Here is a 17,863-nt window from a genome sequence, read left to right as displayed (position 1 = left end):
TATAGAGTACATCATCTTTTTTAATTTCCATTATATCTCTCATGCATGACTATTTGTCATCCCTTTCCCTTAGCAGTCTGTCATACTAAGCAGATCAGGACTGTGAGCTGAATGTGAAGGTCAAATGCTCAAAAGAAAAAGAAAAAATAAAATACATGAATGGTGCATTTCTTTCTACAAGTCAAAAAAAGGACACATCTTTATGAATAAAACTTACAATGAAAAGACCATAGAAACAATTCATTGATGTTATAAATGGTATTAACAAAGAGAACCCCAGGACCTTTCACTTTACTATTGCATTTGCACAAACGAAAGCAACCAAAATTCTCAAAGAAAAAACTAAAAATATAATGTGTGAAATACAAAATTGAAAAAAAAAATGCAGCATCTCAATAAGAGAAAATCTACATGAACTCAACTGCTAGAGACAACTACAAATAACATATAATTTTGGACTAACTATGATGAAATGAGAAGTTAGAACTACTAAATTATTTCCATATATTGATATAGACCCTCAAGTGCATAATACATAACAAAATCAATGCATATGGTAAGACAGGGTATGATAATAATAAAATAGTATTTATATCATTTCTATATATAAATAACATATAGCACTACCATATAAAACACAGATGTGGTAGATATATAGTGTGTACATGTATATCAAACTCTAGGACAATGTTACATATGATAACTCTTATACTCATGTACACAAATACACAATAAGTTATGTAGCATAATATACCATATTGTAATATAGTAATTTTACACACATAAGAATACAAAGCTACACTTGACCAAAAAGAGACATAAAACAGTACATGCAAAAATAAGAGCTAGACTTCACCAATAAATATTATAAAGCTTCAAAGTTAAGATCAATAATGATTTACTGGCATCCAACATCCATAGCAGTATGGTACTAATAGATTGCTACAACAATGATGCCCTGGGTTTAAGTTGACAGTTTGAAAGTAACCAATCACATGTGCATATAAAAGCACTTGAGTGAACACCTAGGGAAAGTGACCCCACCTATAACATTCACAGACCATTCATAAAAAAGGAATACTGACAATTAGCTAACACTACAATTCACTCCATAAATGCACTTAACATAAAAACTGTGTCTACTATCAGAAATAAACAAATTCAGTTGCAACTTGAACAAACCAACCTGCCTTCAATGACTATCAAGGTACACAAATATAGATAAACAAGACCAAACTAGTTCAAGTATGCAATACCACACTTGCATCTTAGAGAACTATGACTGCCACAATAATCAAATCAAAGGGTTAGTGCATATCATAAACCTCAAGATAAATGTACTAAAATGTAACCTTAAGGTACAAATAACCTGCATCACTATGCTTCACAACTTGAACTATCACACTAGCTGTAAATAACTTACAGTACTAGAATCTTAGAATCTATAGCAGATGAGCCAATTAAAGCTCCATAAATTCAATCCTCCAAAATTGACAATGTTGACACCTGTGTACTCATGTTCTATTAGCTGCAAATCACTAGTAGTACTAAATTTAGACATTTATATACTCCAAATGTCATCTGCAAAACAAGAGGAATCTTTGCTTTCTTGTGCTCCAATGATCACATAAGTCTTTCCTGTTTTCTTGTGCTCCATTGACCATAGGCCTCTATTCAGAGCCATCTTGTATAGAAGAGGTCCTTTAGTAACTATAAATACCAATCTGCAAGCAACACAATCAAGATAATGCAATATCCAAAGCTACTCATATTCAACAACCTGCCACCAATTTCACACCTCGCTGTTCTGTATGCCACTTCCATGGAATTTAAAGTCTGTATCCATTGCCCCCTTATTGAATTTATACACCATCAGATAAATGCCATACTATAATATGATACTGAATCACATCCAAAATCCCAGCAAACAATAATTTCCCTATCACTATAGGAATTATGGTTCTAACTTAAACAAATTGTATTGATGCTATCAGAATGACAGAATACCCATATTTCATACTCATCAATTGCTATTAACATCTCTTTGATCAGCACTTTCAAACAGGCATATCAAACCAGAATCATTAAAAGATACAATAGCTGGCAAAAAAATCAATGTCAAGATTGCCACCTTGTATAGCATGTAGAAACTACAGATAGAGATTAATGAGGAAGCTTACTCGCCATTGATGGCATTTAAAGTTCAAGAGCTTCAGTAACCTCATTATAACTCAGAATTCACGGTAATAACAGCTAAAATGAGAAAAAATGTCTCCAGAGTTTTAAGAGCTTCACAATACAAAGGAACTAAAAGATGTTAAAATGAATATTCATTATTATGAATGGAGATATCTTCTAGCCTAGCATCAAAGAGAACCATAATCAATGGGCTACAAAATCTATAACATTAGTAAAGTAGTTCAAATTGGCAACTGTAATCTTATAGAATTGAGTGTGCATTTTACTTGTAAGCTTTAACCACATAATCATCTACAGCACAATAGCGAACATACTTCGAAGCTTAAAGCTGCTCCTGTGCGTAAGGATGCTGTATGACGCAGAATGCCTTAGGTGCTTGAGCTTCTCGCTTTCAATAAAATGCAGATGAGTAATTGTGCTGTTCAAGGCAATTCTAACAAGTAAATGCATCACAAAAGCATCCAAATGACCTATAAGTTTGGAGTATATTTGAAGCAAGGAGCATTTGACTCACCAAACAATTCAAGGCCAAAGAATTCAAGGCATATGACCTACGTTAACTTATACAGAATTCCATCAACAACTGTCGTTATTTTATAAATTGTATATGCTATTATCAATGTTTTAACAAATGCTGTGCAGCAGCTTCAGGTTTAAATAAGTGGAGACCAAACGCAACTTGCAGCCAATAGTTTGGTACTTTGATAGACCTCAAGCTGTTACTTTTACTTATTCAACACTATTCAAGCAGCTAGAAAAGGTGATAAAAAACAATTTTCATAAATATCTGTAACTACACTAACGTTGAGTAACTACACTGGACATAGATGTCAGTTTCAGTGCCAGAACATGAAAAATAATAGTACACTGCATTATTACATGTTTGTGTTTTGACAATATAGAGCTTTATTTTTCTAATTTATACATATTCAAATGGTCATTATTCTGTTTTCAAGTATATTAAAAGGTTAATTAAGCACTCACGCGTCACAACTTCAGAAAGGTATTTTCTACAATACTTTACAGTCAACAGTCAAGAAACAGTACATTCCCCAGGCTAACCACACAATTTTGGTCTGCCAATCTTAGAAAAAGCCATAAGATAACAGCTCCATTTTGACTGATTCAAAAGTCATTGGCGTGCAAGAAGATTCTAATACTGGTGCCAGTTGTCTTGCAAGATATATAGCCCAACAATTAATACCTTATTGAAACCACAAAAGTTGCACCTGACTTGTTAAACACTTGGAAAAACGCATTTAATAATATATGGCATGACAGCACAAGATCCTGCTTTTGAAACTACCCATGCATATAGAAACTGTACTACACTAACCTGAACGCCCTCTCTACAGCAGACAATAAGCTATGCTACACTAGCATCAACAACTGTAAGACAACATTGAGCTGCACTACACTAGCCTTTGAAAGAATTACTCATGGGCACACAATAATGACCTAAAACAAAGTGCACATCAATATTGATCAAACAAACTCACCAAATCACACAAAAAAATACAGAAATGCAGCAGGCATCTAGTGGCAACATCTATTACCGACTTACTAGACAAGGCATTAAATTAGCAAATGACATGACAGCACAAGATCCTGCCTTTGAAACTACCCATGCATATAAAAACGGTACCACACTGGCCTGAACGCCTCTATACAGAAGACGATAAGCCATACAGCCATACAACTAAATGGCAAAAATGCAAGACATGCCAGACAGACCTAATCACACAAAAGAAAAAGAAAATAAAATACAAAAATGCACCAGGCATCCACATGGCAACTTCTATTACTGAACTACTAGACAAGGCAGTCTTATCCAGTGTAACTCTAGAAATAAATTTTGTACAAATTTAAAAAAATATGTTCTGACAAACAGGAAACAAACATCTTGCGATGCCGATGAGAATTGATAATTAGCATCTGTATGACAATTCACTTAACCTCAGAACGCTAAATGGTGTCTCCTATTTTGTGATATGTTCTAATACTTCCTATGTAAGAGCAAATAGACGGTATTACCTATCCCCTTACAGAAAAAGGGGATGATCAAAGAAGCTTATCCAGAAAAAACAAAAACCTTTTAATCAGAAATGTAGTGATAATCAAATAACACACCAAACTAATAGCAGTTTTCACTTTAATTTCACACAACATTTACTATTCTACATTATAAAAATTAATTGCTCAAAGAACAGCCTGATTATTTCACTGGAAGGCACCAACTTCCACCAAAGTTCTAAAAATCAAATACAATGCCCATCAGGCAAAATGTACTTAATGTTCCATGGCATTTTACTTCAAAGGGTCACTACTATTTAATTCTAAGTAGAACAGCTCCTACTCTAAGAAAGTTCAACTTCCACCAGTCTTAAGTAAAGGCATCAGATGACAAATTTTGATTTCACAACAGAAATGGGGTTTTAGATAGTTCAAAAGACAACTGAATTAACAAAGCCTCCGACCTAGCTCATCTCCGAACATGAGAAACACCACTTCGAGGTACATCATATCCCACCCGACCAGGGGGAGTATGGCCAGGACCATATTGAACGCCATTCACAGGGGGAACTGGCATCTGCATTCAAAAAAAAATTGTGAAGATTAAATTCTTGAAACCCATTTGAACCAAAAAACACCTTACAACCCATGAACCTAATTAAAATATCTTAATATATGTTACCACACCTGTGAACCCCCTCCACGAGGTATATCGTATCCCCCCCTACCCGAAGTAGGCCCAGGTATATCATATCCCCCCCTACCCGAAGTAGGCCCAGGGCCATAGGCAGCACCACTTCCAGGTGCGCCAGCCACCTGAATCAAACCACATATGCAGGCATGTATATGAGAGGCTAAATATATAAAATGAAAGACTTAATTGAATGTTTGACTAATACAAACACAAACCTGAGGAATCCCATAGGCATCCCCATACATGCTAGGCCCACGAGCTTCACGAGCATCAGGATCTTTAAAAGTAGTGCCATAGGCTGCAGCTAAACACAATATACAAATTCATCATGAATTTAGTTAGCATGCCAGAATATTAAAATTGATGAATGAAGATTGAAGTGCTGCACGTAAAGATATTAAGTTCAAATTGCATTTTCATTTATAAGATGCAATATGAAGATATAAAATGTACATGCTAAAAATATTACCACTCCCTCTCTTGTCAACATTGGCCAGCTCAGCACGTAATCTTTCCACTTCCCTTGCCATAGATATAAAATTCTTTTCCATTGACTGTAGTTGTTGTACCTGCTCAGTATTCGCTGCCTTCTCATAATCATATGCAGTCCTTTGTCACAGAGACAAACAAACAACAGCACAATTTCAATTATTGAGTGCAAGAAAACGAAAAACAGTTGTTGTAGTGATTAAATCACTTCGAGGAAATCACAATGAAAGAATCCATTTCATAATGCAACATTATAAGCATGATATTAAATACCTTGCTCGCTGAAACTCTTGCCTCAAACTTTCCAACTCAGCATGCATAGCAGGGATCTGCTGTACTTCTGCATGGCATCTCTGCAACTCTAGGGTAAGCTCTTGCACTTGACCCGTTAGTTCTTGTCTCATTGCCATCAAACTTTGTGCATCAGCACGGGCCTGTTGCAAATCAACTTTCATGGCTTCCGTAGCTTGAAGGTCAGCTTCCATCTTTGCAATTTTGTCCATCAAACCCCGAATTTGCTGCTCTTTGTCATTCTGAAAAGCTCCCATGTGGGCATGCATTCTCTGCATCTCTTGTTGTGAAATAGCAAGATCCTGTCTTAGAGCAACATGAGTGGCAGCTAGCCTCTGATTTTCTGCTGCAAGCCTTTGCATCTCACCATGCTGAATTGCAAGCCTCTGCTCCAATAACTCAGGAGGCAGTGCATCCAAAGGATGAGGCCCAGGGGGATGCATTCCAGGACCAAAAGGTTCATGAATCATGCCCGGACCTGGAAGGAATCTACCATGGGGGGGCGGCATACGTCCTCTACCAGCCATTCTGAAAACGGCGAGCAGCTATCTGAACAAATACAAAAGATACATCAAATCAAATATATGAACATATGACACACATTCACTTATTTTCTTGTTAATCTAATATCAAACCAGAAAGCAACATATGAAGCCTGATGAATCTCCTAAGCAATACAAGGACCAGGGCCTTTAGGACTTTAAAATTTTGCTATGAAAACATTTCTCAAGATCCAGCCAAATCATCCTAGACATCAATACTAACATTACGACAATTTAATGAACAATGAGAAATGCATACAATACCTCAAGTTTTGCAAACCATAAACAATCTATATATTGTATCCTTTCAAATATAGACATGAAAAAAATGAGATTGACATTACCAAAATACCATGAAGTTAAACCAATTCCTCGCATAAATGACCAGAGGCATAGCAAATTAATTCACCTCTGCCAGACATTTCAAACAGACTTATTTTATACATTTCATAATATGCCTGATACCACTGCAATGGAAATAGGGTAGCTAGCATATGTAAATAGTCATTTATAATATTTTGATCAAATTTACCACAATTTTAAATAATCATTTATTGGCCAAGTCTTTTAAGAACGAAAACAAATACAGTAATCATTTATTGACATGTCTTTCAAAAACAAAAACAAAAACAATTCAGTTTTAAATTTCAGAATTATTGGCACGGTTTAAAAAGTAAAAAAAATGGCATGCTAAATTATTTTCATTATACTGCGTTTTGTATTTAGATTTTTCTATTTTTTGCAGCAAATTTCTGTACTTTTTAAGAATTTTGCTGACTTTTTGCCCATTATTTTCAAATAGTTCAAAAAAAGTTAATAGATTAACAAACAACTTATTCCCCGAAATAAATTTGCTGCTACCTTAGAACACATCACATATTGTATTAATTTAATACAATAGTAATACAAATAAAAACTCAAAAGACACAGTTTTATGACATTGTACTCAAACATGTACACGGACTACCACAGATTTTCATACCAATTCCCAATTAAACAATCTATAACCTCTATAAGCAACTCAGTAATTTAACTTACAAAATTGTTAATAAATTCACTTGTAGTCACAAGCAATGAAAACCGAGGAAACTATAGTATTGCTGAAAAAAACATCCTAGATGATTTCCCGGAAGGTCCATTCCACATCTTAGGAGGACTTGGTAATTACACACAGGTAATGTCCTATATTTACTATGCCGAAGAAGATAATCACAACTATATGAGGGTGTAACCAAACCGCCCTGCTAGGCACTACAGAGTCATGGTATAACATAAAAGCTTAAATTGGCAGTCAAGTAAGAGAGATCGAAGTTCAAATCCCGCACCATGGTATGGATAACTTAAAAACTACTGCGACCATGTGAAAAGGAATTGTTCTAACGACTAGGCCGTAGAATAAAATGCGTAACCTAAGTTTGTCCAAGGTTAGCCCGTTATATAACATAAACCGACTGCACTTGTGGAGTGTAAGAACTTCAAACGCAATAAAAGTCGAAATTGTTCGAAGGACTGAAAGACTATAGTGTAACCTTAAACCATTAACTCTTAACAATGTAAGGGGCGCATTTTCAATTAAGGGAAAACTTCACTGTAAAATTACCAAAAACCCTGACAATTGAAAGAAAATTATTACAAGAAGCAACAAGCAGCAGCATAAAGGACCCAGACCACTCGACATTCGAAACGTAAGTATATCAAAGCCCTACAACGAAAGCACGTTTCTTTTCTAAATACTGCGGACTCAGAAAGCGTCAGTACCCATTCAATAGCTCACAGCCAAATGAGCGCCACAAATCTTGAAACCCTAATCCTTTATTATTGCACATCAAAATAGCAATGAAGCAAAACCAATTATCAGGTGCAACCCCTCGATATTACCTGGCTCTTGCCGTGACCTGTGACTTCAATACAGGCTAACTTTAGAGAAAAGTAGCCAAACCCTAGGGAAAAAGACTTTCCAATGCAATAAAAACTAATAAAACAACGTTTGGCAGTAGAAGGATATGAGTCAACCGCGAGACCTCGAAAACTAGATTTTGCAAGAGCAGCCCAGAACTTTTTTCCAGCCCAGTCAATGGAAAACAGCAAAAACAAAACAAAAAAAAAATCGCTAAATTTCTCTTCAGGGAGACTGAAAACTTAAAGCTTGCGTTGGATATAGTTACCTGTAAATTTTCACTACCTCCCGAGAGGTTGCTCGCACACACGAAAAAATAAGGCTGAAAACCTTGAATGATGAAGTAAAACTTACGCGAAGATAATCTATGTTGTAAATGCCGTTAAAGCTTTAAATAGGAAACCAATCCACCCAATGAACCAGTACAGCGCCGGTTATCACTTGATTTTTTAGCCGCTAGGTTTTAGATTATATAGAAGTGTTAAAGTTGTTTTTCAAGGCTTCACAACAAATATGCAAATGAATGAGGGAAGATTTCTAATGATGTCCACAAGACCACTGGTCTAAGGGACTTATGAGTCCTTCATGAGTTGTAGCTTTATACTAATGCTATATTCCTTTTTGAAATAAATTTCTTATTATAAATCTTGGTAATCAAACTATTAGTTTTTTTTATCATATCGTCTAATTATACATGCTTATTTCAACCTCCAAGATGACCCTATATTGTGTCTAAATGTGTTTATATGTTGTGCACTTAATGAAAAAGTGTCATTCAATCTCAACTGCAACTTCTTTGTGTAGATTCTCTCCTCCTACTCCTCTTTGGGCCTTTTTCTCTACATGCCTCGCATTTGAGATGATGTGAGTTGGTCCTCAATTGAGTCACTAACACCCTAACCTTACCTTTAGTGATTGTGTGTCCCCAAAAAGGGTTGAACACTTTGATGTAATGTATCTTTTCTAGACCCATGTTATGAGACCACATGGGAGTTTCCAATTTTCGCATGACAAACTTCTTTATTTCCCCATTAGTAGATGGACAATTTTGCAACTTGATGTTTGACATGCTCAACCATTTTATGTTTTCTTTCATCCAAGTCTTCTTTTTGCAAGCCAAACCCTCTTTCATTGCAATTTCGGGACAACATTGGTTATCCATGTTTTCAATTTTTTTTGAAAATCTTATTAAATGTCTTATCATTGTCACCTCCAACTGGCACATACCGGATTTTGGTAATAAGATTTCATAAGGCACTAAGGTCTTGACTTTTATTGTTGGTGATTAACTATTTTTGGGTCCTCTTTGACTATCTCCACCCCCACTTTATCATGTCCCCCCCCAAACCTCACATTCATAAAGAACAATTGTCGTGACCAACAACTTAAAGAGAGTTTTCTTCGTCTTCCAATCTCAAAGCTCGACCTTTCTATATCTATTTTGTAGTAGATGGGATCTCTTCCACCCTCCCTATATCATTTTTGTGAGTCTCCCAGTTGAGCCTATAACGGAAGTCAATCCCCAAATATTTGTGCTCTGCACAATTTCTAATGGACTACCTTTGTGTAGTGCCTGCCCCTAAGTTACATTCTTAATATCATTGCCAAACTCTTTTAAGCCAATTTATGTTTGATGATTAGTATTATTATTTTAGAGATTATCAGATGTTGTTTTACACTCAGTTTATTATATGATGAGATTACTTGGTACTCTATATTTCATGCATGTATGATGATTATTCAATGGTTTCAGTTATCGATGATGATTAGTTAGATGGTTTATTATTCCATGTGCTTTTTATGAATACTTACCCCATATTGCATGTGTATGGTGTGCGTGTTTGTTTTATTTATGTATGATGTTTCTGATGTGGTTAAGGAAGGGAGTCGTAGTTACCTGCTAGACGGGATCTACACGATGCACCACTTCCTGCCATTGTCTGTTTAGCTTAGAATATTGTGTTTGTACATGCGTGGATTTTATGCAGGTTGCAGGTATCGGATATCGACTTCCCTGAATTGTCAGGATGAGCGTACCCTATCGCATTGTCTCAATGGTAAGAGAGGGGAGATAAACTCTTAAGTCCAATCCCTAAACCCTTTAGCCAATTGTCCTAATTGATAATTAGGACAAGTACCTAAGTTAAGTACCCTCTGAATGCATCAAATGATGTAATTTCGGGATTATAACCCTTTTTGTTTTGATTTAGTATGTGTTTTTCTATGTAGGGTTTTCGTATGTTGCTTATGAGTCCTTGATGTGTTTTCTATTAATTAAGTCTAATTAAAAAAGATTAATTAATGATTTAATTCAATAGAGAATTATTATGATATCTTTAATAATTAATTAATTGAGAAATTAATTAAATAAAAGAACTAAATTTGGAGATTAAAGTTCAAAGATAAATTTAGAACAGGATAATAATTATTTAATTTAATAATAATATAATGGGAGTTCATTTTTAAATAAATGCTAAATATTATTGTTAATTAAATTAATTAAATATGTTATCAATTAAGTTTCTAAAATTAATTTAAAAAGTTGAAAGATATAAAATTATTAAGGATTTTAGATCGCATGATCTAAGCATGAGTTTAAATTTGAGTAATAAATTAAAAGATTAAATTATAGAAATTAATAATGTTATTTTAATTTCTTAAAAGTGCACATGAGATTAAAGTAATAAATTAATTTAAAATAGAAGTCTAGTAGAATATTAAATAAAGTTATTTAATAAATCAACTTAATGTGCATAAAAGATGAATGCAAATTAAAATAAAAGATAAGAAAGGTTAATTTGAGTTAACTCAGTTGTGCAAAGAGTCTTCTCGGGTGAACGCACAATTAGTGCCCCGGTTTGAGGAGAAAATTTGCTTATCACAATGTTGAGGGTTCATTCTTGGGGACACGAATTGGGATACGTTTTTTGGACGGAAATTTTTGGGAGACTACTTTTGGAAGCGAATTTCAGAAGGTTGATACCAAGAAGGTTTTCCAGAAGAAGGTTACTGAGAGGAGCGAATTCTTTTACAGTTCTTGGAGATTGCATAATAGCATCAGGATCAGGTAGGGTCTTGTGTTTTTTATTATCGATTTATTACGCAATTATCCTTTCCTGTCTTCTTCGTGTCTGGGGTTTGTAAATCTGAATTCTCTGCGAGGAATGTTTAAACATTACAATATTAGAATTTATCAGATACTTGTCTATAAACTTCTGTATACAAAATTTAAATGGGAAGGGTTGAATCTTAGACTGAAATTTTAAATTAAACGTTTGGATGATTGACTATATTTTCTATATCAATATAGAGAAGGAAACAATTTTTCAATGCATATATTTATATATATATTAAAAGAAATTATTTTAATATATATATATATATAGTTATAAATTTATATATATATTTATATCCAAACAAATTCATATTTAAATTTAAAAAAAATAAAATTGATAAAACACATATTCGTACTCCTTAAGAAAAAAATATTTAATAATGCAATATTTAATATATATAGTTATAATGCAATATTTATATAAGCCGACGGTTATTTATATTAAATGATTTTATTTTTTTTAAACGTATTTTGTTAATTCATTTTTTTTATAAAAATTATGCTATTTACAAAACAGATTTTATTATTATTTAAAAATTTTAATTAATAAAATTATAATATATTTTAATTAATAATAGTTTTATTTTTATTAATATTTAATAAATAAATATTAAATGTATTTCACATAGTTTGTAAATATTAATTTATTGATAATTTTGGTTTAATATTAATAAATTAATAATTAATGAATAGATTAAGATAGGTAATTAGAACAAGAAATTATTGATTAATTTAATTAAAATTAGTTTAATTAAAGTTAATTAATAATGAATATCAAATGATTAAATGGCAGATTTAGAATATTGACTTAATGGAAGTTATTATAGAAATGGGTTAATCGTAAAAGGGTAGTTGAGAAAACCTAGTTACTTGAATTCGACATTAAACTGAAACATAAACCTTACCTTAACTCAATAATATACTTTCAAATCCAATCTCTGAGACTTTGACGTTTTCTTTGTGTTCTCTGTGTTTTGGGGTTGTTCTAGTATTGACCAATTTAGGTTGTTACCAGAGGCTCGGGATTGTGAATGTGATGTCATGATGATTTGCTCTCGATCTTTCTTAACCCGACCATGGTAATGTGATAAAGTGCTCTATGACATGATTGTGTTTACTGTTTGTTATTGGTTTCCAGTTTCCTTGTGTGAAGCTGAGATGTATGTATTTGAGATACCTGACTTAACCATTTTCGAGTCTCGGTCAGTTATATTTGATAACCATTTTTGAGTCTCGATCAGTTATACTTGGATTGCTTTTCGGTCGCTTGAGAGGACTGAAGTGTGTGTTATGTTCTTGATGATGTCATGTTTTGACTTGACCATTTTGGAGTCTTCGATCAGTATTGTAATTTACTATTGGGATACTTTCTGGTTGCTCATTGGAGAACCATTGGATTTTGTGATTTATCATTGATGCCTTCAGTTGCTGATAGAGAACTGTCGTGATCATATGTTTATTATTTGATATTATCTATTGCTCATGAAGAACTGATGTAATTTTGTGGCTTATCTTTTTATGATGTTTTTCAGTTGCTTGTATAGGACTGAGGTGATTTTATTATGATTGTTTGATTTGTGATTTCATGAGCCTAGGGTAGGTTATCTATGTGTAGTGTCGGGAAGTGGCTTGCAATGGGGATCGGGGCCCTAAGAGGCTGCCTGGAGTAACCCATTGTAAGTTGTTTTAATAAGTGAAAACATTTACACTAAATGAGAGAAAATGAACCTAACAAGATAATTGTATGTTCTCTCCCATGCCTTGAGTGCTAGTATAGACTAGGATGGGGTAGAGAGAACGCTTGGTTATGACCTTGCATTCCATAGTATGCCTCATCAGTACGAGAGGATACTAGTGGCCGCAGGGATCAGTAGGGACTCGGGATTCCTAAGGGATTGCTCGGGTAACTTCTAGGTGACTTTTGCGATGACACTTTCCCGCTTGCATATTAGGTTTCCTACGTGTCTTGTGGTACCTCTGGGTCTAGATGTCTATCTATGTTGGAACCCTTGAGTTAGTATACTTTTAGGATTTCCCAGACTTAGAGAGTATTTGTGTTTTGTGTTTTGATACCTTGTTTGGGACTTGAAACTATCTCCTCAGCGCAGTGGGAGTGGACCATTTAGGTTCCATGCGGTCGGGTGGTAGTGCTTTTACTCTTACCATTGAGATCCGTTCCGTGGTCACCGTGGCTGGAGTTTTCGTGATTGGCATTTACCTTCACTATGTCCTTGGATTATTATGATGGATGGTTAGTTTTTATGTTAGATGTTTTATCATTATGGATGTATGGACGTATCAAGTATGGTGAATAGTTTTGTATATATCTTTACTGTACTTTGTATCATGGATTCATGGAGGTTGATGTATTTCTATTTTTACATATGTATATTCTTTTAAGCCTTTCATACCCTGTGACTTGTATAGTGGATGATTGAGCATTCCGAATTAATTTGCCGAGAGGCATTCGGAGCAAATGTATATTATGGACATGGGACTTTTTGATTATTCTTTCATATGCATGTGATAGTTGTTAGACTTAGATTTAATTAAATTTAAACGTGACTCAACGTCTTGGGATCTTTAAGAAATGTAACTTGCAATGTATGTTTGTCGATGATTACATGTTATTGCTTCCGCTACTATGTGTTTGATGTGTATGTTATACATTCTTACTTTTTTTTTTTTTTTTTTAAATGTTTAGCAAACTTAGTGAAACTTTAGGTTAATTCTTTTGGATCCCTTGGCAGGGCGTTACACTTTGAAAAGAAAGTCCATATGTTTTTCCTTACTTTTCAAATAAAAAAATCATGATTGTGTCTTGGTAATGTTAACTTGCATCCCTACTTCTTGACAACCTTATTTGAAAGCCTCTAAATGTTCTCTTAATCCCTAAGTTATTTTTGATATTATTATTAGATTGGCAACATCTAGAAGAAGCTTCACCACATAGCTAGTCAATTGGATCCCCTCACCATCAATTTTGTCTAGCCATGATTAAAGTTTATTAATTTATTAGCCAGACCAAATAGGGGATAATGAGCACCATTGCTTCACACCAATGTCACTACCAAAACACTCAGACATCCCCTCTTTAGTTTTGATTTTGGCTCTAACTCGCTCATAAAGTTTATGCATTGTGGTTAAAGAAGTACAATATCAAATGCTTTCTTGAAGTCTGCAAAATAGCAATAAGCTTCTCCCCCTAGATGTCCCATATATTCTATATCAAATTCCTAAGAGTCGTGCATTGAGCAATAGTGGAATGTCTAGGTCTAAAACTTGCTTGCCCTTTTTCTCTTTTTCCTTCCCCTTCCTCCCAGTTGTTGATTCCACATTCACCGTGGTCACAAAAAGTTTGTCAAATGGAGAATTAATCATAATAATGTAATAATTGAATGGTTTATTAATATCCCCAGTCTTAAATAAAGGGATAGCCACACTAGTAGTCCACCCAACTAGGAAAACCTCTTAAATGACCTTGTTAAAGACTTCTTTTGAGTGGGGAGAAAGGAGATTAACTCCCACTTTTAAAAAATCAACTTGAAGCCCATCAATGTCACTTACCTTACCATTTGTTGACTTCTTTATTCCTAGTTTGATATTATCCACTGTAAAGAGCTCCAGAGAATTGTTCACAATGGGAGGAAAGATTTTCCCATCAATTTTCTCATAAAGTAACTTTGTGTATTCTAACCACTAAGCATTAGTAATGTTGTTTTCAATTTTTTCCCTTTACTTTAATTCTTTCCAAAAATATTTAGGATTATTTTTTCATAAAGATATTAACTCGTCCCATTTTTCCTTTGCATACTCCTTTTTTTATTTGAGGTCAACTTTATATATATCTTCATGTCTTTTATAAGTTCATATCTTTCCCTTTGATCTAGGTGGATCTACCACTAAAAATTAAAGTGTTCCAACGTCTCTCAGAAGTAATATCAAATTAAAGAACTCATCAAATTGAACTTAATGGAACTTGAACGGGCTCGAAAGGAGTTCATTTGCTCGAGTTATAGTTGGTTAAAGTTTTGGTCAAACCTCGTACAAAGGCCACCAAAAAGGTGAAAATTTGGCCATCTCAAAAGTGGTCAACAATGGATTTCAAATTGAAGAGCTTTCTAACGGCATTCGTTTCGTCAAAATCAGAGTTCGTATGTAAAAGTTGCGATAGTTTGGATTTGTTGAAAAAGGGGGGCCCTGATGATGTTAGCATGACATCACCATGCTAACGTGACAGCTGGAAGTCAATTGGAAAAACAAAAACAAAAAAGAATCTTATGAGGTTTGAACCTCTAACCACCAACTCCCAAAACCAAGCTAGTGGCCATTGCACCACCGAATCGGCGTAAGTTTTATTTGAACTGCTTTATGTCGCTAAGTCCTCTAAAATGGGCCACCAGGTAGGTTGGAACCCCAGACTGGCAGCCTTCCAGGTAAGCATCGTTGCGCCATTTTAGCACTTGGTAATAAGTGTATGCAAGGTTATTTTTAAGTTTTAAACCGAATCTCGCCTACTTTAGCAAAAAAAGGTTATTTGCTAATTTTTAACCCCAAAATTAACATAAGCCAAATCTTTCACAAATGGCTAAAGGGTTAATTCGAGAGGGGAATTAATTAGAGGGTTATTTTTGTAAATTTTGGTTACAGCCTTATTTTGGTTAATTTTGTGTATAAAAAGGAGGGTTAGGAGGCTTATGGAAGGCATTCTGAATGCATTTTGCATTTGATTCAATCGATGCCAAGAGGAATGTGAGAGTTTCTCTAATCAAGAAGAATTCTTGTAGGAGGAATAAGGACAATGTGATGTAATGATGCATTGTCTCTGTAGTAAAGCCTTTTCAGGCGAAGTCTTTCTCGCTCTTTAGAAACCAATCTTGCGCCTTGAAAGCTTGTATGCAGGATGGTTTGAGTCAGGAATTGTTTAATGATTTTGCAGATGGACTACAGTATGTTGTAAATCAACTTTGGGAGCATCAATAATACATCGATCACTTAGTTGAGCTAGACCCAGAGACGTAGTTCGCTTAGATCAGATGAACTCCGTAATCAAATTGGTTATTTTCTCTCTTTTCTCTATCTCTGTTGATATAACTCTCTCTTTCTATTGATCATGTTATATTTAATATTTAATGTCTTTTCAGTTATACATTAGACATTAAGTATTTGTACACCTTTATGCAATTTCACTTAGCATATAATTGTCTAGATCCTAAAAGCAGATCACCCTTGTACAAAATTCTTACTTATCTTGCACTCTTCATCATATCATGGATTAGCTGAAAAAGTATTTGCAACCATTTTTCTTCTATGAGGTCTTATTCATTCCTTTAATGCTTTGTGTATAATATGGATCAACAAGTTGTCATGTACTTGTTCAAAGTCATTATTGACCCATTGAGTAGTTTTGTTATTGTTTATATCAAGGAATTGTTGTTTGAGATCATTGTTGACTGTGTCATATTTTCCTAATTTTTATGAGCATTCCCCATTGTTAATGACTGTCTTTTCCCTATGGAGGTTGTGTTCATTATGTGGATTTCTCAGGACCACATCCAACCTAAAATAAGGAGGCTTGTGATTTGACTTCATCTATATAAGGGTCTCTCCAATACCATACTCTATCATTTTGGATGTCAAATTTCAAGAACAAATCACATGGTCCACCACACTCTACCCATTGTAAGTTTTGCAAGTGATATCCTCTGATGTTGGTTAATCGCACATATTGTTGCAAATAACCATGCTAAAGGGACTTCTAGTCCCCAATAATTCTACCCCAAAATGTGAAATGCCCCCATTATTGTCCTCGGAGGTTCTTTTCCAAGAATGGTCATTGTTTTATTCTAACCACCAAGGGTTATGCTCCCCCTCCTTCACATTTTTCATTTGTCATTATTGATTATTAACACTCCTAGCATTGGAGTCCCCAACAGGGATAATTTCTCATGTATTGTTCAATAAAGATATACATTTTTTAAACAAAGAGAATGGGTCTTCATTGTCTAATTTTCGCTTCTCATAGAATTTGGAGTTTTTTGGAGCAAAGAAACAAGTAGCCAACGTGAAAAATTATTTCATATGTTGCTACTCGTGGCCATATCTATTATTTATTTATATCTTATTTTACAAATTATACAAAAATATACCACTTCTCTTGACAAAAGCTATAATTTTGCCATGTCCTTTACCCATTTCGTTCCCTTTGTTCCAAACTAAAAATTACTTGTATCCATCTAAATATGGAACCATGCACCCTTCATGCTGTGTGTTTTAACAAGGATAATAATAGTTTCCCTCTATTATGTGCCCTAGCCCAAGATCTCTTCTCCACAAATAATCTCCATGGTTCCAACTTAGTATACTTGAGTGATCTTATAGGGGGTTATTTCTTATTTATATCTTGTTAGATGTTGATTGATTTGAGCTTTCTTATTCTTCAACCAAGCCCACTTACCATCACTCTTGGATGACTTTACCTTTTCCCAATCCTTTCTTTACTCCTCTTGTTGAGCAAAAGTTAGATATTCATCTAGATAAATTTGTGTTCCCCTTTATAGCCCTTTATTGCTAAGAATGTCATTTTTCTCGTCTACATTTTTCAAGACAACTCTTATATGCCT

General features: G+C 34.3%; 1 protein-coding gene across 4 annotated transcripts; it reads right to left on the bottom strand.

The window, feature by feature from the left end:
* Positions 1-4,394: 4,394 nt before the first annotated feature.
* LOC149566158 (sarcolemmal membrane-associated protein) lies at positions 4,395-8,568 on the bottom strand. 4 transcript variants are annotated; one of them, XM_089819578.1, is made up of 6 exons: positions 8,480-8,568; positions 5,669-6,235; positions 5,376-5,515; positions 5,122-5,210; positions 4,900-5,028; positions 4,395-4,789 (listed from the first exon to the last, which is right to left on the bottom strand). In XM_089819578.1, the coding sequence occupies exons 2-6, from the start codon at positions 6,211-6,213 to the stop codon at positions 4,682-4,684; spliced, it is 1,011 nt and encodes a 336-aa protein (XP_089675704.1). In that variant the 5' UTR covers positions 6,214-6,235; positions 8,480-8,568; the 3' UTR covers positions 4,395-4,681. The 4 variants fall into 4 exon arrangements, with proteins under 4 accessions (XP_089675704.1, XP_089675703.1, XP_089675706.1 ...); XM_089819577.1 differs by having other exon boundaries at positions 8,394-8,492; XM_089819580.1 differs by having other exon boundaries at positions 5,122-5,204; positions 8,394-8,492.
* Positions 8,569-17,863: the final 9,295 nt, after the last annotated feature.

This window comes from Cupressus sempervirens, chromosome 3, assembly GCF_028749045.1.
Source record: "Cupressus sempervirens isolate cs-2001-9-10 chromosome 3, ASM2874904v1, whole genome shotgun sequence".
Taxonomy (NCBI): Eukaryota; Viridiplantae; Streptophyta; class Pinopsida; order Cupressales; family Cupressaceae; genus Cupressus; species Cupressus sempervirens.
The sequence above is the reverse complement of the archived record's forward strand: the minus strand, read 5'-3'. Positions and strand labels throughout refer to the sequence as shown.